Source organism: Balaenoptera physalus (assembly GCF_965194825.1).
Source record: "Balaenoptera physalus genome assembly, chromosome: 4".
Taxonomy (NCBI): domain Eukaryota; kingdom Metazoa; phylum Chordata; class Mammalia; order Artiodactyla; family Balaenopteridae; genus Balaenoptera; species Balaenoptera physalus.
Window position 1 is genome coordinate 51111305 of NC_138891.1, and position 27817 is coordinate 51139121.

The following is a 27817-nucleotide window of genomic DNA, read 5'->3' on the forward strand; positions in this document are numbered from 1 at the left end:
AAAAGTCCCAAAGAGGTGTCTAGAAGGGTCTCTGCAGCAGAAGAGCCTGGCGTGGGGATTCCCAGGCTTTGCTGAGAGTCAGGCTTCCACAGCTGGGAACGCCCTACCAACCTCACCAATATCTACCCATCCTCTGATCTCATGTAGTTGTTACTTTATCAGGGAACGAACGTACTGGCCACCTAGATAGGTCAGTTTCCTTCTGAAATTCTCCCTTAATACTCTCTGTACACTCCTTGAAAGTTAATCAGAACTGTCAAATAACTGTTCAACTGTTTGTTAAACGTCTTTCTCTCACACTGGAATGTAAGATTCCAAAAGATAGTGCCTGTGTCTGTCTTATTCACCGCTATCACCCCAGAGCATAGCACATTCATTCATTCTTAAGTGAATGAAAAAATGAATTACTGTGATTTCAGTCTTCAGCTTCTGGAATCCAGCCCCACTTTCTCTCCTGGATCCTGCTCTACACTAAGTCATTTTGACAGTTACCTGTGGTTCAGGGTAAGACTAATAACTTTGTAACTGAGGTAGTGAAGACAGGGCTGAGTCAAACTATTTACATATATTGACAATGAACTAACCCACACATGGCATGTACGGCATGTGGTTCATAGCACAGGCTACCATCCCCAGCTACATAAGTCCAATGCACATTATAACATGCTCTCCTCATTTCTATTGCCTGCCCCATGCAGGCATTCACCGTCTCTTACCAGGACTAATATTTAGTGAGGAACTGTTATGTACCAAGCACTAGATATTATATAATTTTAGTCTCAAAACAAGTTTGCAATGTTTGTATTCCCATCTAACAGATAAGAAAAATGAGATTCAGAAAAGTTAAAAAATTTGCCCAAGGGCAGTAAGGAGAGGAGTGGGTATGAACCCAGCTCTATCTGAATCTGAAGGCCATGCTCTGGTGATGCCCCCCGACTCCCAACCCCCATCTCTCATTCTTACAACAGGGCCGTGGGGAAGGTGGGCACACCCTGACTGGCTGGATTCAAATTCCAACTCTGCCATTTACTGTCTGTGGCCTTGGGCAAGTTATTTAGGATTTTTTGCTTTCAATTAATTCCTCATTTGTAAAATGGATATTATTAGCACTGCTCCTCTAATGGGAATTGTTTCAAGGATTAAATGAGTTAGTGTATATTGTATTAAGTACTAAGAACAATGCTTGGCACATATAGGCAATCAATGATAGCCATCTTTATTTTTGACTCTGGCTGTTGTTGTTGTTATTACTGTTACTAATATTACCTTCAATGCTACCAATCATTCCACCGAATTGCCCTCCCTTTGGGAAGGAGGAATCAAATGTGCCTGGAGCAACGTGTCCCCTGATTTCTCCCGGTAACCGAAGATGAAAAGATGTTTCCTTTTTTTTTTTGGTCCAATTTCAGCAAACATTCAATGAGCCCATTAACTATGGGCAAAGCACTCTACCAGAAGCTACCAGGAGAAAGCTGCTTCCTTACTCTTCAAAGAGAGACGGAGACTGGTTGAAAGCTTCACCCACAGGAATTCAGTAAGTGAGACAGAAATAGAAACTCAATCAAGCAGGGCTTAAGATGGATCCTTCTAGTAGGCAAATCCCATCCTGTTACTTTGCTATTTAACTTCTGGCTTCCACACTGGCTCTAGCAGTGGTGTGAGGCCGGGGCCGGGACTGACAGCCTCCCGCCCCTTGTAACAAACAACCCGCCTTGTATCTCTTCTATCTAATGGGTTTTTGCTTAAGACTCTTTGCTCTCAGGGTTCTATTGGGAAAATTAAAAAGTTTGAAAACCTTGTAATGAATTCCCTCATGACCTGACCCTAACTTGTCCAGATTCCCCTTGTATCACTCTCTCCTCAGCACATTTTTTATACTAAAACTAAACTATGTGATAGTTTCCAGAACATGTTCCACTTCTCTCAGCCTCCATGCCTTGGCACAGACTGTTTTCTTGGCCAGGAACGTTCTAGTCTGGTTGTCCTCCTGGGCTTAATTACTACCCCTCACTGTCACATCAAACTGTATATGTAACTTTATTTATGACTTGTACGACTTTATTATAAAATGGATTAGCTTTACTTACAAATATTTAGAGCAAGGTTGTATTATTGTCAGCTCCCCTTCAGGCAAAGAACCACTTTGTCATTTTTGAATTTCAAGTGTCTGTCATAAAGTAGGTGTTTAGTAAATGTTTATCAAATAAATTAATTAAACACTAAATATCCTTCTATGTTAATTGAAGATCTATGGCAGTGTGAGAAACAGGGTGGACTTAAAAAGTAGAATTGAAATACTCAGGTTGAAATATTCACTCCACCATTTACATGTTACATTGAGCAAGATACTTAATATGCCTGGTTTTCTCATCTCTATAACGGACCTACTAATGGAGTCTGGTGGTTGTTAAGGGCATTCAGTGAATCAATATATAGAAAGTATTGTAAAGAGTTCTGGCACATAATAATCACTCCATCAATGTTAGCTACCATTATTATTTCAGGCTGAAATATAAAAAATGTAACTAGAGAGGCACTTTACTTAAGGACTAAGTCAGTTTTAAATACATCTACTAAAATGATTTCATCTTACAATAATACATTGAATTCTCTTGTTTTTCCCTGCCCAGCATCTATCCTACCCTTTGCTTTAACAGTTCTTAGGTTTTTGTTTGAGGAATCCTTTCCAACTCTCAGTCCCTGTGGTAGGTTCCAGGGCCAGGCACCCAACCCAGATGTGGCTGGAGAGAAACAGGGTATGGTTGTCGGATGGTGAGGTGACCCAAGCTGGGCCACTGATGTTCACACTGGCACTCTTGCTGGGACTAAGGGTAATGAAGTAATTAGAACATGAGCCTGGAGCTGCTGGTAGAAAGAAAGCAGAGCCCAGAGATGGAGAGATACAAAAATTCCTAATCAGTCATGTGACTTCCTAGATCTTGCTGAGCCTTTTTTTTTTTTTTTTCTTTTTTTTTTAAATATACACAAGACAATAAATTCTGTTTTCAGCTTCATCTAGTCTGAGTGGGGCTTTGGTACTACAACCCAAAGTGTCCTGGGTAATGATCACAACCAGTCATTGTCAAGATGAAAGCCTATGACAGTAAGTTATTATCTTATTAAGTCCTACATGGGCTTCAAGGTATCATTGTAAAGGGACTAGTTTACATCAGGAATTTTGGTTCAAATGAAGATGGGTATTATTTGCAGGATTATCAAAGAATCATGGTCTCTTCATACTTGGTAACCAGAAAGCAGTAAATACAAGTCCCTAGAAAAGTGCTCCTCTGACTTTGGTGTGCATGAAGCTCCTTGAGGAGCTTGTAGAAAAGGCAGGTTCTTCCACCCAGAAATTCTGCAGCAAGCCCAGGAATCTGCCTTTCGGATGAACACCCCAGGGGTGCTGACAGCCCGCAAATGCTGGCTGTCCACCTTGAGGAACACTACCCGAGAGGGTCCAGTTTTGTTTAGATGATTAAAGTACACAAATCCAGCTGGGAAGAAATCCCCAGAAAGCGATAAAATGCAGAAATTCTCATAATTACTTCAGAAACTAAAAGAACTTCAAAGACTGAGTCTGAGTTTAAGCCCTAATTCTGAAGCAAATATTAGCAAATTTGGAAGTGTCTCAGCTCTAAAACAGAAGAACATAAGCATTATATCCAGTTTTCTCTATGGTTATTTTCTTCTAAAAAAGGAAATGGTATAGAAAGAAAACAATAATTTAAAAATTGATTTCAAGCTTATAGTTTTATCAAATTCATTACGATAAACTATAGTAACTTCGCAGTAGATCACTGCAAACAATTAACAAAGATGACCTTTGAGAATTCATCTCAGAGCAGCTATAATGAGCACAATTATAATAATTGGTAAGAAGCTTTTGCAGCGTTCCATAATACACAAAAGACAACATGACAAAATGAAATAGATTGTTTTCTGAGGATACCACATGAGTTTCACAAAGGAAATTTTATGTTGACTGTGATGTGTAAGGGGGTGATACAAAAGTCATTTGATGCTGGATCATACACCATGGGAAATAAGAAAACCATTTCCTGATGTGTACCCATGTTTGCCTTTGTTAGGGGTCAGTGGTTACATAATGGTCAATGATGTGTCTAAATCAAGGAACTATCCAGCCCTTTCAACAGAGGTTCCCCCGAGAGAATTAAGCCTAAATACTATAAAGCATCCATTGTATGCAATAGATTGACTCTCCTATGCATTGAAAATGGTGCTAGCTCTGTACCACGCTGGGGAGAATTGAGAAAATAGACTCTAAATCATTTTCTGTAGGTCTCAGTTGCCTTGTGAAACCCAGTTTAGAGAGGCCAACTGACACTGCTTAAACTGAAAATACATACTCTGGGATAAATTGCTGTGTAACTTTTTTGACTCCAAGCAAGGTGGTCTAGAAATAGTAAATGATTCTTTGAACAATTTAAAATCTCACAAACAGAACCAGAAAAAGTGATATTCAGTGCTCTCAAGTCATACTTTGTGCATCAATATACAGCTTTGTACACTGAGATTAATGACGCCAGTGGAACTCAACTGTAGTTCTGCAGACCCACACAACAGAACTTTACGGCATTAATGTCTTGGGCTCCATCCACATCCATTAGTTGTTCAACTGCCAAGTGCATCACATTATGTGGAGATCCTATTCAATTCAAGGAAAATACAGTAGTATGACTTTAGCAGAATTGCAAACTAAATTCTGATTTGTTTTGTGCTGGGAGCTTTGTAAAAGATTTACACTTTTCTAATGGGTTTCTATGTAGAGACTGATAGTATCTGATCTTGATTTTTGTGTCAGACCCTGCTAATTAACAATACAAGTATCCATTCTCTCTTCATTCCTGACTAATAATAGAACCCAAATTAACTGGACAGGTTGGTAGAATGAAAGACCACATTTCCCAGCCTCCTTGCAGCTAGGTAGCCAATGACTGCAGAAGTAAATAGAAACGTTGTATGCGAGTAGAAAAAATTTCACTGGAAGGGGCTGTCTTCTGTACACTCTGCTCCCACCCACTCCCCCCCTCCCTGCACTGCTTTTTTTTTTTGCCTGCCAAAGAATGTGATCAATGGAAATCCAACAGTTACCTTAAATCACAGAAATGACCTTAAGTGTGGAAGCCACGTGTCAGAATGATGGAGCAGAAAGATTAAAACACCCTCCTACTCCATCACATTGCTGTTACACATCCCTGGACTGTCGCCCCTAGACTCCTTTAACGTGAGAGAGCATAACACTTCCATCATACTTAAGCCTCTGTTATTTTGAGTTTTCTCTTGCAAGTAGCAGAACCTAAACCTTATTAATATAACCTGCATGCATTTTCTTACTCAGTAAAGGCCAGGTGAATTAATAAACTAATTGGTATGAAATATTTGAACTGGTTTGCAAGCTCTGAAATTTGAATAATGCATTTAGGACAAATAAAAGGAAGGATTACTTTATCTAAGTTCTTCTAAACATATGGGAACAAAATTTTTTCTTGTTAAAAATGTATATAATTTTTAAAATGCATAGAACTTAAAAAGGAATTCAGATAAATAATAAGTAAGGAAAGGAAGACAGTACAATGTGTGGTATAAATGAAAATTAGTGAAATTAGTATCATGGTTAATAGTGTAGCATATAATGTATACTTGTCAAAGGTAGCAAACTGGACCAGAGAAGGTATGGACTGAAGTCTGACCTATGGACATACTGTGTGTTTTTCTTATTTGTATACTGGTTCTTGATACCTTTGTGTGACCCATTCATTCTACATCTCTTTACATTAAATAATCCACTTCTGGGCCAAACGGAAGACTTTGGTCTTTTAGCTTTTGTGTACAGCTGACAGACATCTTAGAAAAATCCCTGGGGACAATAGAAAATCATTAACATGCTTTTGATTTCCAATAAGTCCTTTCAAGTCTGATTTTTGCTCTGTACTCTAGAAAAGGCATTAAAATATTTTAAATAGACCTAGCAAAAAGGATTGAAAGCATAAGATTGTAGTTAAAATAAATTCTATTCCTTAGATTGCTTTTGATCATCCAGGCAGAAATTTTGTTTCAGTGTTGCTCTATAATAATAAGTATTTGTAGTTATTATTATTTGTAGTGATTATTTGGTCTATAACATTTTGGGGAGGAAAATATTCATGTTACACATCCTACTAGGATTTTAGAGTTATCCAAACTCTTGTCTACTCCAGTGTTAGGTGGACTTTGAGGAAAACTGTTAAGACCCACCTCTTCTGTGTAATCTCTTCTGTGTAATCTCAGTATTATTCTCTTAATACCTTCAAATCCTTGTTCTGTCTTCATCTGCAAATGTTCATATGTAAATTATTGGCACACATGTTCTTCACTCTGACTACATAAGGCAGTGTGTAGGTATCTAGTTTAATTAGAGTGATTTACCCATGGTCATCTTGGTCAGCTCCTGAATATTCTTAATTTTTATGTTAAGCACAAGTGGGGAAAGGTCTTAGATGTCTAAAAAAATTCTATTTCCAAAAAATGATTTTTCTCTATCACTAACTTCTCTATTACAAATATATAACTTTGAGACGGCAATATAATGATACATTACCCCTGTGACATCCATAACCTTGATGGCTGCAAGCTGGCCCGTTTTGACATGACGACCCTGTAAAAAAATTTTTAAAAATAATTCAGTCCTGATGAGCAATATTAACATTAGATTTCAACTGTAAAGAACAATTACGTAGATCACTGTTACAGAGTGCCAATGGGGAAGACAGACAGACAGACACACACACAGAAATCTTAAATGCTTTCAAGATCAATCTCTATTTAATGTTTATTTTGTAAAATATCTCCATCACTTTGTCTGTTGGGTTTGTTTTCACAGTGGTTGTCAAGTTAAATAAAAGAGAATAATTTGGTTTTACCTCCTCTTCAAGGTGTTAGATAAGGGGTTGAGTGAGAGGAGGATTTACATGGAAGGGGAGCTAGATCTGGGTGGAGGAGACATAAGCATCTCCTCGGTTGGAAAACACTTGGTATGTGCAGAAACTTTAGTTTCCTTGATTATTAAAATATCCTGTAACAGTCTCAACTGGATATGATTCTGCTACTCTTCACTTCAGACTATGAATTTATCTTCATCTTAAAAGGGGGCCTAAAACAAAACAGATAGCAATCAATCCGAATTTGTGATCAAAGAGACAGTACTGAGCATAACGAACTGCTTCCCCAGAGTAGGTATCCCTGGTCTTTGCAACCACAGTGAAGCACCAACCACAAGGAACTGGAAGAGAACAGGGTGTGGTGAGGTGGCAATCCCAAAGAGGAGCTTTCTCTGTACTTGCTCCTTGAGAAACATGAAGTCTACATCTGACTCTCAGACAGTAGCAAAGATGGTCAATATCCATTACTTCTAAATGCATTTTCTATGTGGCTTCTACAATACATTTTACCTACTATTGCTATTATGCAGTATAATATACCTTCCAAGATCAGCTGGATTCAAATCCCAGCCGCATGACCTTAGGCAAATCCCTTAACCTTCTAGGCCTCAGTTTCCTCGTCTGAAAAATGGAAATAATGATAGTACCTAACTCATAGTATTGCAAGGAGGATTGAATGAGATAATGTATATAAAGTGCTTGACAGTACCTGGCACAGAATAGCTGTCAGCAGATGCTGGCTATAATTATTTATAGTCCTGTCTCGTGATTAATTTTAAGTGTTGTCTTCCCTCTTAAGCTATATGTTTCATGAAGGAAGGGACCGTGTCTAATCATTGTATTTCCAGTGCCTGGAATAGGGGTGCCTAGCCCGTAGATGGTGCGGCATGTTTATGGATGAACAACAACAGCAGGTAGTGGAGTCATGTCCACTTGAAGCTGGAGGAGATAGCTTTGGTGCTGCCTGCCCCTTTTCTTCTCATATATCTCAGCTTTGTGTATGGATCTACCTGATTCTGAGAGTGCTTCCTTCACCTTTCAACCTCCATTCTGCTCCCTCCCTTTCCTCCTCACTCAGAAAAGAGCACAAAGAAGAAGGCATCAAATCAGTAACCTAATAGGGTCACAGGCATACTTCAACTTTCAAGAAACTGAGGGAGGGGGCTGAAGCATTGCCACACCAAGAGCCCTGGACTGGAATTCCAGAGGCCTGGTTCTGCCCATGACCAGCTGGTTCACTGGGAGCAAGTTATGTAACCCATCTGGACCCTGGTTTCCTCATCTGCAAAATGTGGGGAGCCTGGGCTCAGCGGTCGGAGGTGGGGGGAGTAGGTGTCACTGTTAACACCACCCCAAGGAAATTTAGGAAAGTTAGTTGGAAATTTAGTTTTCACAATGACTGAGTGGGGAGAGTAGTATTACTGACACTTAGTGCCCAGGGGCCAGCAATACTAACTTCCTGCAGAGCCTGGGTCAATCTCCCGCAAAGGTGAAGTAGCAACAGCGCCCTCTGTTGACAGACACTGAATGACCTCCGGGGTTGTCCAGGTCCCAGTAAGTCTGCGATGCTGTAATGGTGACCTTAACAAAGGAGTCATTAGCTTCTCTTAGAGACTAGAAAGTCTTTAAAGTAAGGGCCACAAATCATACCTTAAACAATGGGTATTTCTCTACTAAAGCACTAAAGGAGTGTAGGGGACTGCAGACAAATACAGAGGGTCTGGCTGATGTCACACAGCTGATTCACCTTGAAATTCTTTTAATGGTGCCACGCAGCCAGGAAAGGGGAACACCTGGGTATGTCTTGAGGGGACCTCTAAGAACTGACGCCCTGTCTGTCACGCCACCTTGGCGGGCTCCCACCTGCTCTTACGCTGTGGTCCCTGACACTAAACTGCGTTCTCTAAACGTATTGCATTGTTTCTTGCCTCCCTGATGGTGTGTTTTCTTGGCCTGGAATGCCCTTCACTCCCAACTCCCCAGTAAGCTTACTCACTTTGTAGATTCACCCCTGGCCTCTGTGCTAGTAATGAACATTCCATGTTTCTACCACAGCACTGAGCCCAAAGGACCATTAATCCCACTCCCCCCTCGCTGGTCTCCTTCCCTCTCTCCTGTGCTTCCCCTCTGGTTCCATTTGCAGCAGAACCTTTTCCCACCAAAAATCTTGAAAGGCATCCAACCTCCTTGTTCAAGCAGGGGTTTGAGCAGCCTCCTAACTGCCCCGGGGAGCTCCTGAAGTCACCTCAGCCAACACAGTTTGAGAAATGTTACACTCGATTTTTAACTCCTTAAGTGACAGGGAATCTTCTTTGAGCAAATAATTTGTTACAAGGACATGTCAACACCTATTTCTTTCCATCAGCAGCCAGGGAGGGAGTGGACAGGATACAATGCACTTTACATTTCAAATGTAAATGGCATCAGGCATTGAGCAGCTCTTGGTCTGAAATAAATAAATAGCTGTGACTTTTTTGAACTTAAGACACAGCGTTGTTTTTGTTTTTGTTTTAGCAACCGCTTATGACATAACACTAGAAAAGAAAACAACCTACTTCTCCTCCATTTTTAAATTTCCCTTCCAAGCTGAAATAACCGTTCTCGATGGGTCTGACAGATGACTGAATAATAATACACCTTTGGGATGGCAGTTTGGGCTTAAATGAGATCCTGGAGGCGGAACAATTAGCAGCCTCAGCTCAGTCCCAAGCAAAGGCGTCCTGTGCTCTGGAACAGGAAGGCTGCTGAGCTGTCATCCTTTGATGGGGGAGCCACAAAGGAGGCTGCCCAGCGTGAGTTGCCTTTTGCATCACTAGAGAATGCCAAACCAAATTAGGATCCAGATGAAGGCAGACTTTGAGGGAATGGCTAGGAATCAGCTGACCTAAAGATCACTAGAAACCTGAGGCACATCTTTGTTCAGACAGTGTTTAAAGAGACAACTTCATAAAGTCACAAATAAATTGAGTAGGAATAGCCCCTAAGGTGCCTAATCTAATCCTTCTTTTAGAGATGAGGCCAGTATCTCACAACTAATGGGGACCTAAACCCAGGACACTTTCTCACCTGTTCCAGTTCTACCTTCCAGCTCCTGAATTAGAAATTCTTATTTTATTTTATTTATATTTTTATATAGCAGGTTCTTATTAGTCATCAATTTTGTACACATCAGTGTATACATGTCAATCCCAATCGCCCATGAATTAGAAACTCTTATCACTAAAATTTAAACAATTTTTTTAAACAAACCTTTTCATACTTCACTTAACTTGAATTAAACATGAACCATTCGTCTCTATTTCATGTAGGATTTAATTTTTTTTTTTTATTTGAGGGCAATGGGGAGGATGTTATTACAAGAGAATTTTGAGGTAAAAATTCAATACTACCCTAATTTTAACTTATTTCCACTTAAAGAGAAATTAAAAATATAATCATAGACTCTAGTTTGGATCTAAACTACATAGTCAACCAAGGAGTAAAAATGTTATTCTGGGGGAAAAGAAACTTTAAAGGAGACAAAGAGTTAAAATTTTTTATCCACGAAAATTATGGAAAAATATCCCATCAGATTGCAATTGCTGAGTCATTTCTTAATAAAGAATGAAGTAAGATTTTTTTTTCTACTGAAATAACCAACAATAACAAAAATAACAGACTAAATCTAGAAAAACAAAATTGGTATTCCAGTGGGACCCAAAGCCTCAATCATGACCTCAAGCATAAAAAGGCCCTCTGAAAGAAAGGAAGAAAAAAACCCCGTCAAATCAAATCAGGGAAAGCAGAGGCTGTGGGGTCACTCAGCTGGCGTGAAGTTGAGTGTCGCTAAACCAGAGTTCCTCTGCCGAGTTTATGATTAAGCTCTCTATTCCCTTTCTAGTTCTACAGCTGTTTGCCTCAAGACTGAGGAGTATCAAAGAAAAGAGGGGATTGAAACTAAGCAGGACCCTGTGGGGCCCTCCTGGGTACAAATGCCCCTTAGTGTCTCCCGTTTCTTGTTTGTAGAAAAAGGCTTTTTTCTCCCAGGCCTTCCCTGAGTTCCAAAGAGCAGTGTCAAGAAGCTAATGATTAGGACAATAGAGTCACGGGACACCTAGTTCCTCCCAAAGGGGGATAGATAACAATCTGATGCATACCTTTGAGTTGTTCTCTGGAAACTAAGACCCCCACCCAAGTGGAGGATGGTGACTACAGGCTGACCACAAGCATGCAGACCCCAGACTGGTTGGAACCAGAAGGTTGAGTTTCAGAAACACCACCCTGTAACCTCACCAGGAACTCATCAGAAGAAGGTCCACAAGCTGGTCACATATCCTATGACCCTCTCCTCTAACACTGTCTTTAAAAACACTTGCCTGAAAGCCATCGGGGAGTTTGGGTCTTCTGAACACGAACCACCCATTCTCCTTGCTGGACCCCTGCAATAAACCCTTCTCTGCTCCAAACTCTTGACATTTTGATCTGTTTGGCCTCACTGTGCATCAGGCACATGAACTGGGGTCAGACAACAGGTGGGTGCACTCCATTCCAGTGCTTAGACAGATTTACACACACACTCTGCTCCCCTTCTTTTTTTTCTTCTACCTCACGTTTGAGGATTATAGTACCTTCAAGGATTATAGTACCTTTAGCCCTCTGTATCCACAGGTTCCACATTCATACATTCAACCCAACTCAGACAGAAAATACTCAGGGAAAAAAATTCTGGAAAGTTCCAAAAGGCAAAACTTTTGCATGCCAGCAACTATTTACATAGCATTTACATTGTATTAGGTATTATAAGTAATCTAGAGATGATTTAAACTATATGGGAGAATGTGTATAGGTTATATGCAAATACTATGCTATTTTATATAAAGGACTTGAGCATCCACAGATTTTGGTATCCAAGTGGGGTCCTGGAACCAATACCCAGCCCTGACCCCCATCCCACCACAGATACCAAGGGACTATGTTGCCCCTTTACCTACTCCCTAAAATAAGTACAAGAGAAAAACAATGGTTTTGTCTGAAATAGCCATGCAAGCCTGGGCTCTGCTATTGCTGTTATTTTCTAAGGAACAGCAAGATGGCTTTAGAACTGCTAGCTTGAGGCAAGCCTGGAAGAGAGAGTCCTTTCATTTCTAGGTCACTGAAATACATTTGTTTCCAGCGGAGCACATGAGCAAACCAGGGTTGTGGAAAATGCAGACACTCCACCCACCGTCTCCATTCCTCCTTATCCAAGGACTCACACAGGTAGTGTTTCTAGCTCTTCGTGCTTAGCTTAGATTTGATCTCACCTTTACTTAGGAAGAGTTCTTCAATTTCCTGATTGCAAGCAAATGCCCTTACCTGTGTGTTTTCACAGCATCCTACACTAACCTACTGATCGTAATCCAATACTGTGATTTTCAAAATGTGCACCATAAGAACCATGAAAATAAATCAAATGAAATAGAAAAAAAAATCACAGTGTAGAACATGTAATAATGGCAGCTGTTGTTTCACAGATCAACTGTTACGGTTACATCGATCACCTATCTATCATTGATACTGTAGAGTACCACCCCGATTCTCCTTTCAAGACTGAAGTATCTGAGAGGTCTCAACCAAGGCCCTCTCTGGGAATTGCCCTCAGCCCAAGGTCATGTTCCATCCTGGAGACAGCCAAATCCAAATTTCTGGTTGATACAGAAGTATAAAGGCTCAGGCCTTTAGTCTTAGAGTTGGGCAATTCTGAAGAGCCCGCTTAGCTCCTGACCTCTCCTTGGGATGGGTGAGGTCTTTGTTGAGACTATATTACAGTTAAACTTCTTCCTCTACACAATGCTACTTTCTTCACAGGTGTAGATCCTACATTTCCCAGTAAAATTCCTACATATAAATCATCTCAGGATCTGTTACTGGGGAAACTCCATCTAAGACAATTGGTACCAGGAATAGCCTGAGGAGACAGGCTCTCAGAGTAGCTGTCAATAAGACTCCCATCACTGGTGGCAGGTGGCTCACTGATAGCCCCTGGCGTGCTGTAGCAGTGTCACTGTCAACACGTTCACTAGTGGGGAACTGAAGTAGGATACAGGTGCCAGGGAACACACTGGTGAGTCCAATATTTCGGACTTTTGTGACGTCCTGAGGAAACAGTAGTTTAAAAAAGTAGAATCAGATGGCTTTTGCTGAGACTTCTAGCGAAAGACAGTGGAAAGCTACAGTGATTGATCAGCTGAAGACAATGTGTGAAAATCATAAGGGAGATCAGGTTAAATTCCAAGGCCTGTGCAGTATCTTCAATCAAGATGGGAACATTGGGACTTCCCTGGTGGTCCAGTGGTTAAGACTCTGTGCTCCCAATGCAGGGGGCACAGGTTCAATCCCTGGTCAGGGAACTAAGATCCTGCATGCCTCACGGCATGGCCAAAGGAAAAAAAAAAGGATGGGAACATCACTTCTGTATGTGCAGAGGATCCCAGGGATGAGAGGTTTCAAGCTTTTAAGTGCATCAACTTGGACGTCTCCATTCCAAGTTTCAGAGCTCATCCCTTCCCAATCAGACTTGAATTGAGGATTCAACTTTTGCTTTACCCTAATAATTAATTCCTGGATCTGGTCCTCAGCTTTTTCTACCCTCAGGCTGCAGAAGATAAGAGTCTTTTTATATTCTACCCTTTTTTTTTTTTTTTTTGGTAAATGGACAACAGCAGCAGTCAAGCCTGAGAAAGGCGTGTTGAGCAGGAGATTGGACTTCTCAGGAATAAATATGTGCGTCACCCCAACAAGATTGCCATATAGACCAGCAAAGATGCTAAACAAGGTGGGGGAGATTAAAACGGGTAGCAGAGGAAGGATATGATGAGCAACAGGTACAACCATTAGACAATATGTAATGGTGGGGGCTTTCTTCCCACAACTTTGCCTGGGAAAAGAGACCAGCCAGAATCCCAGAGGAAGTGTTTCCAGAACTTATTATGCAAAGCAGATGGATCCAAGCATCATAAGGAATTAACTGTAGTGGATGCTCTGGTGTGCTTCCCAGATCCCTCCTTCAGGACTGGGCTACTCTGAGTCTTTCTTCAGGAAATACCCTTAGTCAAAGAGAGCAGTTGGACCCAAGGTCATGCTCCTCGCCTAACGTAATGTCCCTGACCTGGAGGCAGCAAACATTCAATGATTGGTTGATGTAGGAATACAAAAGCCTACATCATTTATGTCAAAGTGGAAAACTTTGAAGGATCATCCCAGCTCCAGAGCTCCTTTTTTGGGGAATTGCCTGGGGCTTTGAAACTGCATTCAACTCCTTCCTCTGCCCAAATCTGTCTTCACTCTCTTATAGGTGTTGATCCTGAGCGTACCTCCCAAAACACTCCCTACAAACACATCTCTGCCCTGAGAATCTGTTTCCTAGGGAACTCAATCAAAGACTCATCTATCTATTTATCTATCATCCTTCTATCTTCCTACCTACCTACCTATCTGTATTCTCAGTGTTAATGTAAAATAATATTTCTTACTATGGGGTGGAAGTTTTTAGAAAAGCTCTGACCTAAAGGATGAATAGAAAAAACTAGGTCAAGCATTGGGAAATATATCCCAGATAAAGGGAACAACATGTTCAAAAGTCCTGTGGGGCTTCCCTGGTGGCGCAGTGGTTGAGAATCTGCCTGCCAATGCAGGGGACACGGGTTCGAGCCCTGGTCTGGGAAGATCCCACATGCCACGGAGCAACTGGGCCCGTGAGCCACAATTACTGAGCCTGCGCGTCTGGAGCCTGTGCTCCGCAACAAGAGAGGCCGCGATGGTGAGAGGCCCGCACACCGCGATGAAGAGTGGCCCCCACTCGCCGCAACTAGAGAAAGCCCTCGCACAGAAACGAAGACTCAACACAGTCATAAATAAATAAATAAATAAATAAGAACGTGAATTTCTAAAAAAAAGTCCTGTGGTGTAGTTGCTTGAGCATTTGAGTAACTGAAAGCAGGCCAGTATGGCTGGAGTAGACAGTACATGTCCAGTGAGTCCATGCAGGGCCTCACAGGCCACTCTGAGGAGTTCTATCTTTATCTTAACCCCAATGGGCAGCCACTGAAGGGTTTGAAGCAAGAATGTAGGGTCATCAAGTTTTCATTTTGAAAAAATCACTTTGGATGCAGGGCAGGGAATAGAGGAAACTTGAAAAGATAATGGAAGAATAACACAGTACTGCTTGGTAATTCATTTGAGAGCTAATGGCAACTTGGACTAGGATGGAAATAATGGAGAAGGTAAGAGGTAGAGAGAGTCCAGAGATATTCAGGAGGTCAAATCAACAAGACTTGGGGATGGATGGGATATATATTTACCCCCATGTTTTCCAGAGTGCTTGACACAGCAGGGATTCAATAAACATTTGCGAAATAATGGACTGAATGAAGTAGTGACCTTTGAGGGTCGTATTCAGGTTCTTGGTCAATACCATCCATATGTCCACATCAGTTTCTTCCATTCCCCTCCCCTCCCCCCACCGACACACACACACACACACACACACACACACACATTTTTATCCAGCCACAAAGTGTACAGGAGCAGATGAGGTGGGGTTGTAAGTAGGGATTACAATCATTTCACTCTTAAATAAATCAGAATATGATTTTAGTGGATGAAGTTCCCTTAAACTCTATAGAGAGGCCAATTTACTTCCCCTCTGCAGAGATCACAGAGAAACTAGAAATTGGTCTTAGCTTTCCCTCTGAGAGTGAAGATGAACTCTGATTTTCCACTCACAGTTGAGATTAAATCATAGTTAAGATACCTATCTGAACATCTTCAGGAATACTACCATTCTTTGGTACAACATGTCTTGAGGCAAAGAGTTAGACAAGACAACTTTATGAGAAGACTTTGTAAATCCTTATGATCAAGGAACAAGAATGTTCACAGAATATGCTTGGCACGGTGTCTGCTTCTAGAGTTTCCCCAGGTTAACGGGGCCTCTATTTTTCCTTGGCCTGCACGTGTCCTTCATCTGAGGCTTAAAAAATCCTCCTGCCCACACAGACAGAGCTGTGATCCAGCCCTCACTGCTCCCAGACTGTGGCAAAGATGAAGCAAGGTAGCGATACAGGACAGTTCCCAAGCAACAGCTCTCCATCTCAACACCACTCACTGTGAATTCCTCTGCTTGGCACCTCCGAGAAGCAGAAAATGGATTGTTTTCAAGATTGTTCGGGGCTGGGCCAACTGAGAATTGCGGCTTGCTCACAGACACAGGGCAGGGAAGAAAAGACTGTGTCTCATTTTTCTTTGTTAGAAACTAGCATTCCTCTGTCTTCATGGCTGCCAGTTTGGCTCAGTTTATAAAAATCAAAATGGATGATTAAAAGAAAAAAAATCAAACAGTCACAATTTTTAGCAGACAATAGTTAATGTATGCAGATTCCGTGGCAGGGAGCCTGTTGCCTGTACCGAGGAAAGGCGTACACAGCTGAAGCGACAGCAGTGACGAGCAGACAGGCTGTGGGGTGAGGAGAGCTCAGAAAAGTAGCAGAACCTGTCTCTTGGCTATGGCCTTAAGCCAAGAACACACTGCCCAATAACCTCTCTCTCAACCCCCCAAATGAGCACAAAACAGAAGATCTTACTGGCTCTCATCTAACGTATGCCACAGAATTACCACAACCACATTTGTGGCTTTTGTACATTAACTCCTGGCAGGATAAAGCCCCCTAGATATGAGGGTTCAAAGGCTGGGCATAGAATATTTGCATGCAGCCAGCTCCCGGGGCCTCCCCAGTAGTCTACCTCTTCCCACCCAGCATGAGAGCCTTCCCTGTCCCCCAGGTCCAGGTGGCACGTGAGGACATGCATGGCACTTAAAAGCCCTGGTTCCTGGACACCAGTCTAGGATGAAGTCTTTACCCAACTTCAGTAAAAGGAGAAAAATAAGAACCTCGTGACAATGTCTTCCAGAAAGCCACAAGTATTCAACTTAAGCAGGCTTCTTAGGATTTTTGGCATTAAAATGTCCATTAATTACAGGTTCTCAATTGTTTAAAAGTAAAAGTAAACAACCCTATGTTGGTTCCCAATAGTTATTTTTGTTTTTCACTGGGGTGGCAGGGTGAGATTTTAGTGCTCTATGAAAGCTGAGAGTCAGGCGCAGGTGTTTTAGAACACATGGGTACAGTATGGTAGAAACACTAGGAATCCCCTTAAGATACAAATATGGGCTGTTCTTGACGCTGTCCGTAAAAGGTTAAACGTAACAATGTATACGGTGCTCAACAGCTTACAATAAATAACCCATGTGAATGCTATGGAGACCAATTTCTCTTTCCTCGTTAGTCTCTAAGGCCATGGGACCTAAAGTCCATCAGGCAGGGCTTCTACACGCTAGAACCGAAAGTGAAAGCTCCTCAGAGCCTTGGGTCTGTTTAATCCTCTGACATCGTCAAGGACAGCATCTCACAAAGAGTAGGTGCTAAATCACACTGGGAAACATGAAGTTTCTAGGACTAGTGGACCCTGTAAGCTGCCTCCAACCACAGTGAAGAGAGATTCCAGTGACCCATCACGGCTTCATCTAGGAGCAGCTTGATGGAACTGGGGGAAATGCCTACTTTAAGAGGGGCAGGAAGAGAGACTGTAAGAATGGCTCGCGGTCTGGGGACTGGAGGAAGACGCCACTTGGTCCGACGTGAGTATTTTGCTCAAGAAGGTTTCGCTTTTGCTCTTTCCCAAGTGTGAACACCCACACCGGGCCGTGGAGTAATCCTGGAGACCTGAGGAGACCTTAGCATTCTGCGTTTCAGAATCTCGCAGTTTACCTGAGGAAGACAAAGGTATGACAGGAGAGAAGCAAGGCCCGGATGCTGCCCTGCTACAGTTCCTCCATCTCTGCCCCCGCTTTTCCTGAAAGAGTACTAACCCTAGGCAGCACAGATCCAACCTCTCGGGGAAGGGCAGCTCATTTTTTTAGATTTCCAATCAATAGCTCCCTCTCTACGGACTATTTCACGAGGCAACTCTGTCTTCCCCTGAGGACCTCTGGTAGATCCCACCTCCCAGCTGCAGATTAAGAAGATATATTATGTCTTCCTTCCAGGCCTTGCACAGGTTTGTCAATTACAGCCCCCCGCCCCTGTGGTCAGATTTACAACCACGTGGTCGGGAGTGGGCGGGGTTGGCGTTGCACCACGAGGCACCAACAGGCACGGGGGCAGAGATAAATAATAACAATAAAAAGAGAGTACTGCATTTCATTTCACCTAATTTATGGCTTTAATAGGAAACCAGTCCACCCGCAGCGCCATCTGGGTCACTTAGAACGTCTGTGTAGCAGCAAGAGCGGGTCTGGAATCTCAGAGCTGTGCGGGAAGAGAAAGGACCGCACCGGGGTGGAGAGAAAAACAAAGGCAAAGGACCACAGCGTTCCCAGACATCATTCTTGGGGCGGCAGGAACACAAATAGGGACCCATTTGACTCTTCATCAGGGCTGTTGATGCATAAACCCTCTCCCACAGTGTCCTCCAACCTCCAGAAGTTTTAATTAAAACAAAGGAAGTGTCAGCAGAAGAAGCACTGGAATATAATCAGGGCCCACCAAATCTAAAGTAATACGGGGGAAAAAAGACTAGTAATAAGAGGGAAGCTTTCACGTTCTTACTGAATCCCTGCTCTGTTGCTGACACAAAAATCAATTTCAATAGGCTTTAGCTGTATCTGAGCAGGAACGCAGGCGACAGATGAAATGTAGCGAGCAATTTACTGGAGTCATAATGATTTCCATGAAAGGAAGGCTACAATGACTGCTCTCAACCAAATGCTTCCTCTGTAAGAACTCTGCAAGAATATGTGTGTGTGCGCGTGCGCGCGTGTGCATATAGATGTAGATGGGGGGCGAGGGTGGGGATTTTGAATAGTTATCTATGCTTTAGCCTAAAAGAAAAAAAAAAACCCTCTTTACCTCACACCTTTTAAGGGCCAATTTTAGCCCCACCCCAGGTGATATGTGTGGATGCCTGGAGACATTTTTTGACGGTCACCAGTGTTCAGTGCTGCTACCGATACCTAGTGGGTAGAGGCCAGAGACGGTAACCTTCTACAGTGCACAGGACATTTCCCACCCCCAACAAAGAATTATTGGGCTCCCATTGTCAACGGGGCCAAGACTGACAAACCCCGATGTAAAAGAATGTGACACTTAATAGGTGCTCAATGAATGCTGAATTCTGGTAAATGTCATAGCACCCAGAGGCACTAAGGTTGCAAAGATCAAAAGATAAGGCCCTGCCCTCTGGGATCTCCAGTGGAGGTGGGGAGGAGTGGAGGTGTCACTCTTCTTTCTTTGCTCAGCAGTACTTACAAATGAGGGGCATATTTCTCAAATTCCAACATCCACGGCCTTTTAGAACACAGGTAATACCCAATAGCCTGTGAAGCCACTCTCCGTCCGGCTTCTGTGTGTGTTAGGAGGCCAATTCTAAAATCTTCACTGTCTCCCAATGAAGCAGCATTTTCTAAATTTCAAAAAACAACTGATAAAGTAATATTGGGGCTAAATAAAATTTGGTTTATATTTAAAATTTGGACACAGAAGTATAATTTTTGCTAATTACATTAATTTTGGAAAGAATATCCTATTTTAATTTCTCAACAACGGTTAGATCTTCTCAACTCTCCATAGTGTGTGTGTGTGTGTGTTCTTTCCCCCTTCTCCAATGTTTATAGTTTTTAACTATTGGCAGCTCAATTCAGGAATACATTATTTTGTTTGATTAAAACAGAATTCATGATGAAACTTTATGCTTAAATATAAAGGTCAACTATATAAGAATAAAGATATTTGCCTTTATCCAACATAGGTTCTTCAAATGAAGGGATGTAGGAATCTTGCAGTTGTTGTAAGTGATCTGTTTCCAAGAAATGAGGAAAGCGGATTTCTTTTTTTTAAAAGAAAGAATAAGATGAGCAACATTATTCTCTATTAATGACACCATTCACCCATTTTAGGCAACTGGGGATTCAAGAGCTCAAGTTTCTTGAAAGTGGCCAAAGAAAAACATCCCAAATATGGATCCAGCACAGTGTATGAAATGGTTATGTCATTGTCATGGTTCCACATGCAACAGCAGAGGACCCAGATCTCTGCAAAGGCTAAAACCTCTCTCCTGCCAACGGAGGTCTTCTGTGTCAGCAACACAGATTGCATTAGCAACTATGCTTTCCAAGCGAAGGCAAATCATTTTTTAGGTAGGAGGGCAAGAGGACAAAAATGACATTTGAAAACTGAAAGCCTTTTATAAATGCAGGAAGGCTCTTACATACTTATAATCTTTCAAAGTGGTGGTCAACACGGACTACAGCAATTTGTCAGCAAACGCATCCATCCCTGGGACGCACGCTGCTGGGAGGAACTGCTCATGTGCCTCTCAGAAGCCTCCACCCTCCCTCCAGAACAATAATGCTGGGCGAAAGATGACGACACCTGAGAAAGAAAGAGGGTTCTTAAGTAAATATGATGTGCCTCAGGATCTGGGCAGGTCACTGACTAGTTAATAAGTGCATTGATTTGCAGCTAAATTTAGCTGCGATCCAACTGTGACCTGTCAGGTAGCTTCCTCTCAAGGAGGGTGAGGTTCCCCTGACTCCAGTGAAATTCTTCTCTCCCACCACAGTTTCATGCTTCCAGCCTAGACTGACTGATCAGGGATTGTGTGAAGGACAAGGAGAGCATCTGGCTGACTTTTCGACCAGTCTTCTCGTCTCAAGCAGGGATTTCACCTAGTCTCAGAGAAAATCACCAAACTGAGCAGGAGCTTTGAGCACCTGACAGATGAGTATGGAAATTAAGAGGAAAAGCTTTGGAAGAGGTGTGAGGCGCCCTTGTATGACTTCCTGGGTCTAGAATTACTTTTGGTGGATAGTTTCCTTATCTGTGAATTGGGTATAAAATTATTCGCTCGCTAGGTTGTTGTGAGGATTCAATTAATATATATATACACTCGTGGTATAGTGCCTGGGTAAATGATGATGATATTTCAATGTTGTCAGTGTTACTTAAAAGGTTCTGTTCTGCCCTCCTGCTGTCCGCCTCCCCCGGCCCCCCGACCCAGCCCTGGAACTTTACATTTCCTTCTTGCTCTACTTGCTTCAGATTTTGATTCAAAAGTCACCTTTTCTCAGGAGTCCTTCCCTGGCCATCCTATCTGAAAATTCAGCTCCACCCTAGCTCTTACTATCCTCGTCCCCTGCTTTATTGTCATCGAACAAATGATAAGTTTTATTATTTATTTTGTACATTGGGCAGCTCTCACTCCAGAATGGAGGTGTCTTGAGGGAAGACACTTCTCTTTGTCTTGTTCACTCTCTGTCTTCAGTGGCAGATCAGTGCCTGCACTCAATCAATACTGGCTGTAAGAATGAATCCCCAACCTTGGTGGCAACACTTGTCCAGGTCCCTCTATTCTCATAAAAAAATCCCAGCATCTCTTATTCGGAGGCATAACAACTGATAGAACAAGTACTGTCATCAAATGAGAAAACTGAGGCTCAGAGAAGCAAATTTTTTGCAGGATGTATTTTCCATTCAGATTGGCCTTGAATAAAAGTAAACCAAGCAAAAATGTATTACTCCTTTTTAATTCTATTTAAAATTCTCGGGCTTCCTTGCTGGCGCAGTGGTTAAGAATCTGCCTGCCAATGCAGGGGACACGGGTTCGAGCCCTGGTCCGGGAAGATCCCACATGCCGCGGAGCAACTAAGCCCGTGCGCCACAACTACTGAGCCCATGTGCCACAACTACTGAGCCCGTGCGCCTAGAGCCTGTGCTCCGCAACAAGAGGAGCCACCGCAGTGAGAAGCCCGCGCACCGCAACGAAGACCCAATGCAGCCAAAAATAAATAAATTTTTAAAAAAGAAAAACAATTGAAAAAAAAAAATCTCCCTAATGCTAAAGGGTAAAGAATAGAGCTATAAAATAAAATGCCTGACAATCAGAGTATATTTTGTCTTGGAAGATTTATTTGTGTAAACATATATAATTGTTCTATTTAAATATTAGCAACATGGATGGAAAAGTTATATAATATAAGAGTATGGAAACATTACAAAGTATATAAGTGGAGGTGACTGCATCTCCAAATTATATTCCTGCTAGCAGCAGCCAACAGATCAACCTTACAGGTAGAAATTAAGGATGATGTTGTTTGTGCTTTTTGAACCAAAGAAGACACTGGATAAACTTTCCTTGACACACATGTGGAAAGATGGAGCTAGTACATTCACCTAAACCTGTAAGACCTCAATCAGCTAAGGTCACCTGCACAAAGAATGAAGAATTGCCTTTCCTTCCTCCTCTTCCTCATTTCCAGTTGTGGAATAGGTGTAGGCATATGGCCAAAGATTCAAATATCAAATCTAATTTAAACCTAGTCGTCAGGACCTGATTTCTGTCACCTTGGGCCTTAGGTACTTGCCTACTAGCCAAAATATCAGTATCCATCTGCATTTCTTTGGTATTTAGCCCAGCAGTCTTGCATTTGCAACATTAATGATTTATTTCATCCATGGCGTCTGTCTTCAGTAAGGATGGTAAGAAAATCAAAATGGTGCTCATTTAAGCAAATAACTGAACTGATAGTTTTTATTATTAAAGTGTGACTTATGATATCTCAAGATCTCCTAACCAGAAAAATCTGTCTTAGATTTAGCAAACCATTAAATGATAGTATTTTAATGCCAGTAATAATACAATGTATTAATTTATTAATCATTGATGGACATTCAACAATTTACAGATGCAACCATTGAAAACTACATAAGAACTGTACATACTATGCTTAAAAGGCTTGAATTACACTTTTTAAAACATTATATTTCTGTTTCTACATGTTTTAATATTTACCTTTTCTCTTTGAGAAAAATACCTTTCAGAAAACAAACTCAAAATCAACGAAAAAAATCCTCGGAAGATAGTAAATGCAGTGGAGCTGAAGGGTAACAGTATATACATTCTATTCAGAATTTGATCAGTTTCCAATTTTTCAATAAGGCTCTAGGCAAATCTCTTTTAACTTTTCATGCATTCTATAAAGAAGGGAAAGAGAAATACTTGCTGTGCCTGTTTTATAGGACAAAAATGCAAACAAGAGCAACCAGATAGAGTGAGTTCTTATGACTCAACTGACTGAGTCAACATTTCATTGTGTTGTTCATGATAACGTCCAATAGAGTTGTCTAACCTTGACAATTTCTGTTCAGGGGTTCACGACATATCATAAATACAATCAGTACAAGATTCCCTTATTAAGCAAAATAAGACCATAAAAAACTTTCCAAAAAGACATCATTTCTATAAATGGAAATGGATTTCAGCACACGTTGGAATGCGGTCAAGTTTTTACAAAGAAAGGTTTTATAAAGGAAATCTACTAATTTCACATAAAATGGGCATAATAATTATAATAAGTTTTAAAAAAACCTTCTTACCCTAGTCCCAGCCACATTGTTACACAACTCCAAGAAACACCAATCCCATTCTTTTCTATATAAATGGAAATTTCCTGGACTTGAACAACATGGCAGCCTGTAATTAAAATTTAAATTCACAGACTACTTACTGAGCACCTGTTATATGTATAAAGTGCTGTGTCAGTCTCTGAATGTCTGAGTCATAATAATCATAATTATTAAAATCATTAAAATTTCTTGCACTAATTTAAGTTCATTTTAATAGAGTTTACTCCTAAAAGAAGATTTATAAAAATATGGTTTTGTTTCCTGTTTGTTTCATTTTCAGAGGCTTCCTCAAGTCATGGCATCTTATTTTGGTGAAGACACCATTAAAAAGAAAATCTCTAATATATGTGGTCCTTACAGGACACAATAATTACCTTAAAGAAAAATAGCAAGAAAGAAATCCACCTTATCTCATTGAGAGAGAACTGTTTTTATTAGATCCAGAATATTCTTTTCTAATTTATTTTGCAAGGTCCTCCAAGGACAACCCTACTGCAGAAAAAAATTGAAGAGGATTGAGATTTGAGAGAGGCTGTCTTTTTTTTAAAATTAATTAATTAATTAATTAATTTTTGGCTGAGTTGGGTCTTCGTTGCCGCGCGCGGGCTTCTCACTGAGGTGGCTTCTCTTGTTGCGAAGCACAGGCTCTAGGCGCGTGGGCTTCAGTAGTTGCAGCATGCGGGCTCAGTAGTTGTGGCACACAGGCCCAGTTGCTCTGTGGCATGTGGGATCTTCCTGGACCAGGGCTTGAACATGTGTCCCCTGCACTGGCAGGCAGACTCTTAACCACTGTGCCACCAGGGAAGCGCAAGAGAGGCTGTCTTTTAAAGGCCATAATACAATTTTAACTTTGTGCTTAGTGGTATACTATTCTCATCAAAGATTTTTTTTACTCAAATAATCAACATTATAATACATTCTCAAATATACTCACTTATCCTGAAAAAACAAAACTTTTCTCAAACAGTTTGATAAATGACAGCAAGGAACTTCCTGCATTTCAGTTTATATTTGCTGGTACAGAATCACTCTCCAGTCTGGTCACATATTATTTCTGCCACAGTTTTAGAGGAAGATGCTATTAAGAAAATATCATATTTTTCAATTTGAAATTTAATCTACCAGCCTGTGTGTTACAAAGGTCAGATGGAAATGAACTTTATGATTGCATTTTATCAATCGAGACACCTCTATTTGATATATTTCACTTACTTGAAAAATTAATTCAATGGCAGTAAGATAACAACAACTTACTGGTTCTCTCTCTATATATCATAGGAACTTGACTAGACTTCAACAAGAGACCTGAAAGTACTATGAGATTATGAAAAAGGAGCAAGGAAGCTACTTAGAAAGATTTGTATAAGTTTGTTAACTATTTTGCACTTAACTGCACCATTAATTATTTATGAACAATTTCTTTCTGGATTACTGATATTCTCAGATACTCTTAGGAAATACAGTATTAAAGCAAATGATTTGGAAAAAAGAAGTTGGAATAAGAGGAAACAGGAATTCAGATCTGTTGAAACGTCAACCTCCATTGTGTATAAAGGAGCCAGCGGTGTAGGGATTTGGGTTCTATAAAACAAAGACCTTAGACCTCTACTCTTCAACACTGCACTTAGGTTAAGATGTAATTAATACTAACTCCACAACCTAAATTGAACTTAGAGAAGTTAGAGGTTCCTGTGAGAGTGATCTGAATGATTTGGAGGAAGGTGTCAACACATTCATGATATCACAGGCTAAGGAACAGGCTGAGAAAAATATATAGTAACAGGCATCAACTATATGAATGTCACTAGAACAGTGGATCACCTTTTATATGAAAAATAAAAGAAACAATAAATTTAACTCATAATTTAAAATTTTAAATTTTCTTATAAAGTAGACTTGATTAAAGGGTCAGAGTTACCTAGGGAGGTGGGGACATCTTTTTAAGATACTTCTACAAAAACAGAATTAGAACCTCAGGATTTTAGCATGATGAAGGTGTTATAGTACTCCATAATGGAAAAGGGGAAACCCAGATTAGGTGTTAAAAATCTGTACAGTGATTTGTTTTTTACAATTCATACATTTCTTTCCCATAGATCACCTCATTTGCTATTGATAACTTTCCTCTGAATACCTACTAATACAAATATGAATAAAACGCTATTTCTTGCCCTCATGGAACTTAAAGTCACAGCTTCCCTACATTATACATTTTTAATATTGTGAATATTTTCATTTAAGGAAACGAACATCAAGTCCTGTGGGAAATGGTAAGAAAAAGAGAATTGGAGGTGGGGAGTAGAAAAGAAGCAGAAGTAGGTGTTTGTATACAGCTGTCTTGAAAACATAAAGGAAGTAAAGGCAAGGAAAACGGGAGAGTGGAACTTCAGGCAGATGGCAAAGAGCGTGAATGAGAGAAAGAAGGTGAGGGAAAGGGAGAGAGAGGGAGGGAGGGAGGCAGGGAAAGAGAGAGAATGTTGCAGAAGAGGGTAATGAACCCATATCAGCCTATTCTGCCACATTCTGGATGTCACGGGACAGAGCAAATCCTGAGCCCTGAGGGAGTTGAGAAATGCATACTAGGATACTCTGATCTGGACTTGCTTAGATAAACATCATCCAAACTCTTCCCAAGTCAAATAAAAAGGTACTTGTTTGAGACAACAGTGGAAACTAAGATGACTCCACAACTGTGCGTAATAAATTAGATGCCATTGAACACTTGGCTTGGAGAAGCAGTCAAAGAAAATGTGTCTACCCTAAATGTAAGACCAGACACTATAAAACTCTTAGAGGAAAATATAAGATCACTCTTTGACATAAATCACAGAAAGATCTTTTTTGACCCACCTCCTAAAGTAATGGAAATAAAAACAAAAACAAACAAATGGGACCTAATGAAACTTAAAAGCTTTTGCACAGCAAAGGAAACTATAAACAAGACAAAAAGACAACCCTCAGAAGGGGAGAAAATATTTGCAAACCAATCAACGGACAAAGGATTAATCTCCAAAATATATAAACAGCTCATGCAGCTCAATATTAAAAAAACAAACAACCCAATCCAAAAATGGGCAGAAGACCTAAATAGACATTTCTCCAAAGAACACATACAATGGCCAAGAGGCACATGAAAAGCTGCTCAGCATCACTAATTATTAGAGAAATGCAAATCAAAACTACAATGAGGTATCACCTCACACTGGTTAGAATGGGCATCATCAGAAAATCTACAAACAACAAATGCTGGAGAGGGTGTGGAGAAAAGGGAACCCTCTTGCACTTTTGGTGGGAATGTAAATTGATACAGCCACTATGGAGAACAGTATGGAGGTTCCTTAAAAAACTAAAAATAGAATTACCATATGACCCAGCAATCCCACTACTGGGCATATACCCAGAAAAAACCATAATTCAAAAAGACACATGCACCCCAATGTTCATTGCAGCACTATTTACAATAGCCAGGTCATGGAAGCAATCTAAATGCCCATCGACAGACGAATGGATAAAGAAGATGTGGTACATATATACAATGGAATATTACTCAGCCATTAAAAAGGAACGAAAATGGGTCATTTGTAGAGACGTGGATGCACCCAGAGACTGTCATACAGAGTGAAGTAAGTCAGAAAGAGAAAAACAAATATCGTATATTAACACATATATGTGGAATCAAGAAAAATGGTACAGATGAACCGGTTTGCAGGGCGGAAATAGAGACACAGATGTAGAGAACAAACGTATGGACACCACAGAGGGAAAGCGGGGTGGGGGGTGGTGGTGGTGTGATGAATTGGGAGATTGGGATTGACATGTATACACTGATATGTGTAAAATAGATAACTGTTAAGAACCTGCTATATAAAAAATAAATAAAATTAAATTTAAAAGAACAAAACAACAAAAAAGAAAATGTGTCTTCATATTCATACTTCAAAACAAGACAGATTCTAATTACATCAGTAAAAATATGGGGGCTGGAAATAATAAACAGTATGTGGTCACAATAGATGGTAAGTGAAATGTATCATTCTTAGCTAATACCTACTTAGTGCTTACTATGTCAGGCACTGTTTTAAGCCTTTTACGTATCTTAACTCATCATGACCAACTATGAGGTAGGTATTAGTATTATCCTCATTCTACAGACAAGGAAACTAAGATACAAAGCGGTTACACACCCTGTCCAAAATATCTATTATTTAAGATATGTAGCTTCTCATTGATGGTCATTTCACTTACTACATTTTCTTTATTGCTTCATTTAATAACCCAAAAATATTTCACAGGGCTTTCAGGAGTTTACTTGCAACCTTAGTCTTTCTAACACTAGTTACTCTCTCAAGATTTGGGGTTTTCAGCTATGATTTCTCAAAATGGAGTTTTCAGAAACTCTCA

At 40.7% G+C, this 27817-nt stretch overlaps 1 protein-coding gene across 4 annotated transcripts in view; it reads right to left on the reverse strand.

The window, feature by feature from the left end:
• The window catches only part of TNIK (TRAF2 and NCK interacting kinase), a 406211-nt gene that overhangs the window by 157434 nt on the left and 220960 nt on the right, over window positions 1-27817 (reverse strand). For all 4 annotated transcript variants that reach the window (XM_082458916.1, XM_082458915.1, XM_082458918.1 and 1 more), the window contains exon 3: window positions 6599-6655. In XM_082458916.1, the coding sequence (XP_082315042.1) occupies window positions 6599-6655 (57 nt within the window). The remainder of the gene's footprint in view (window positions 1-6598; window positions 6656-27817) is intronic.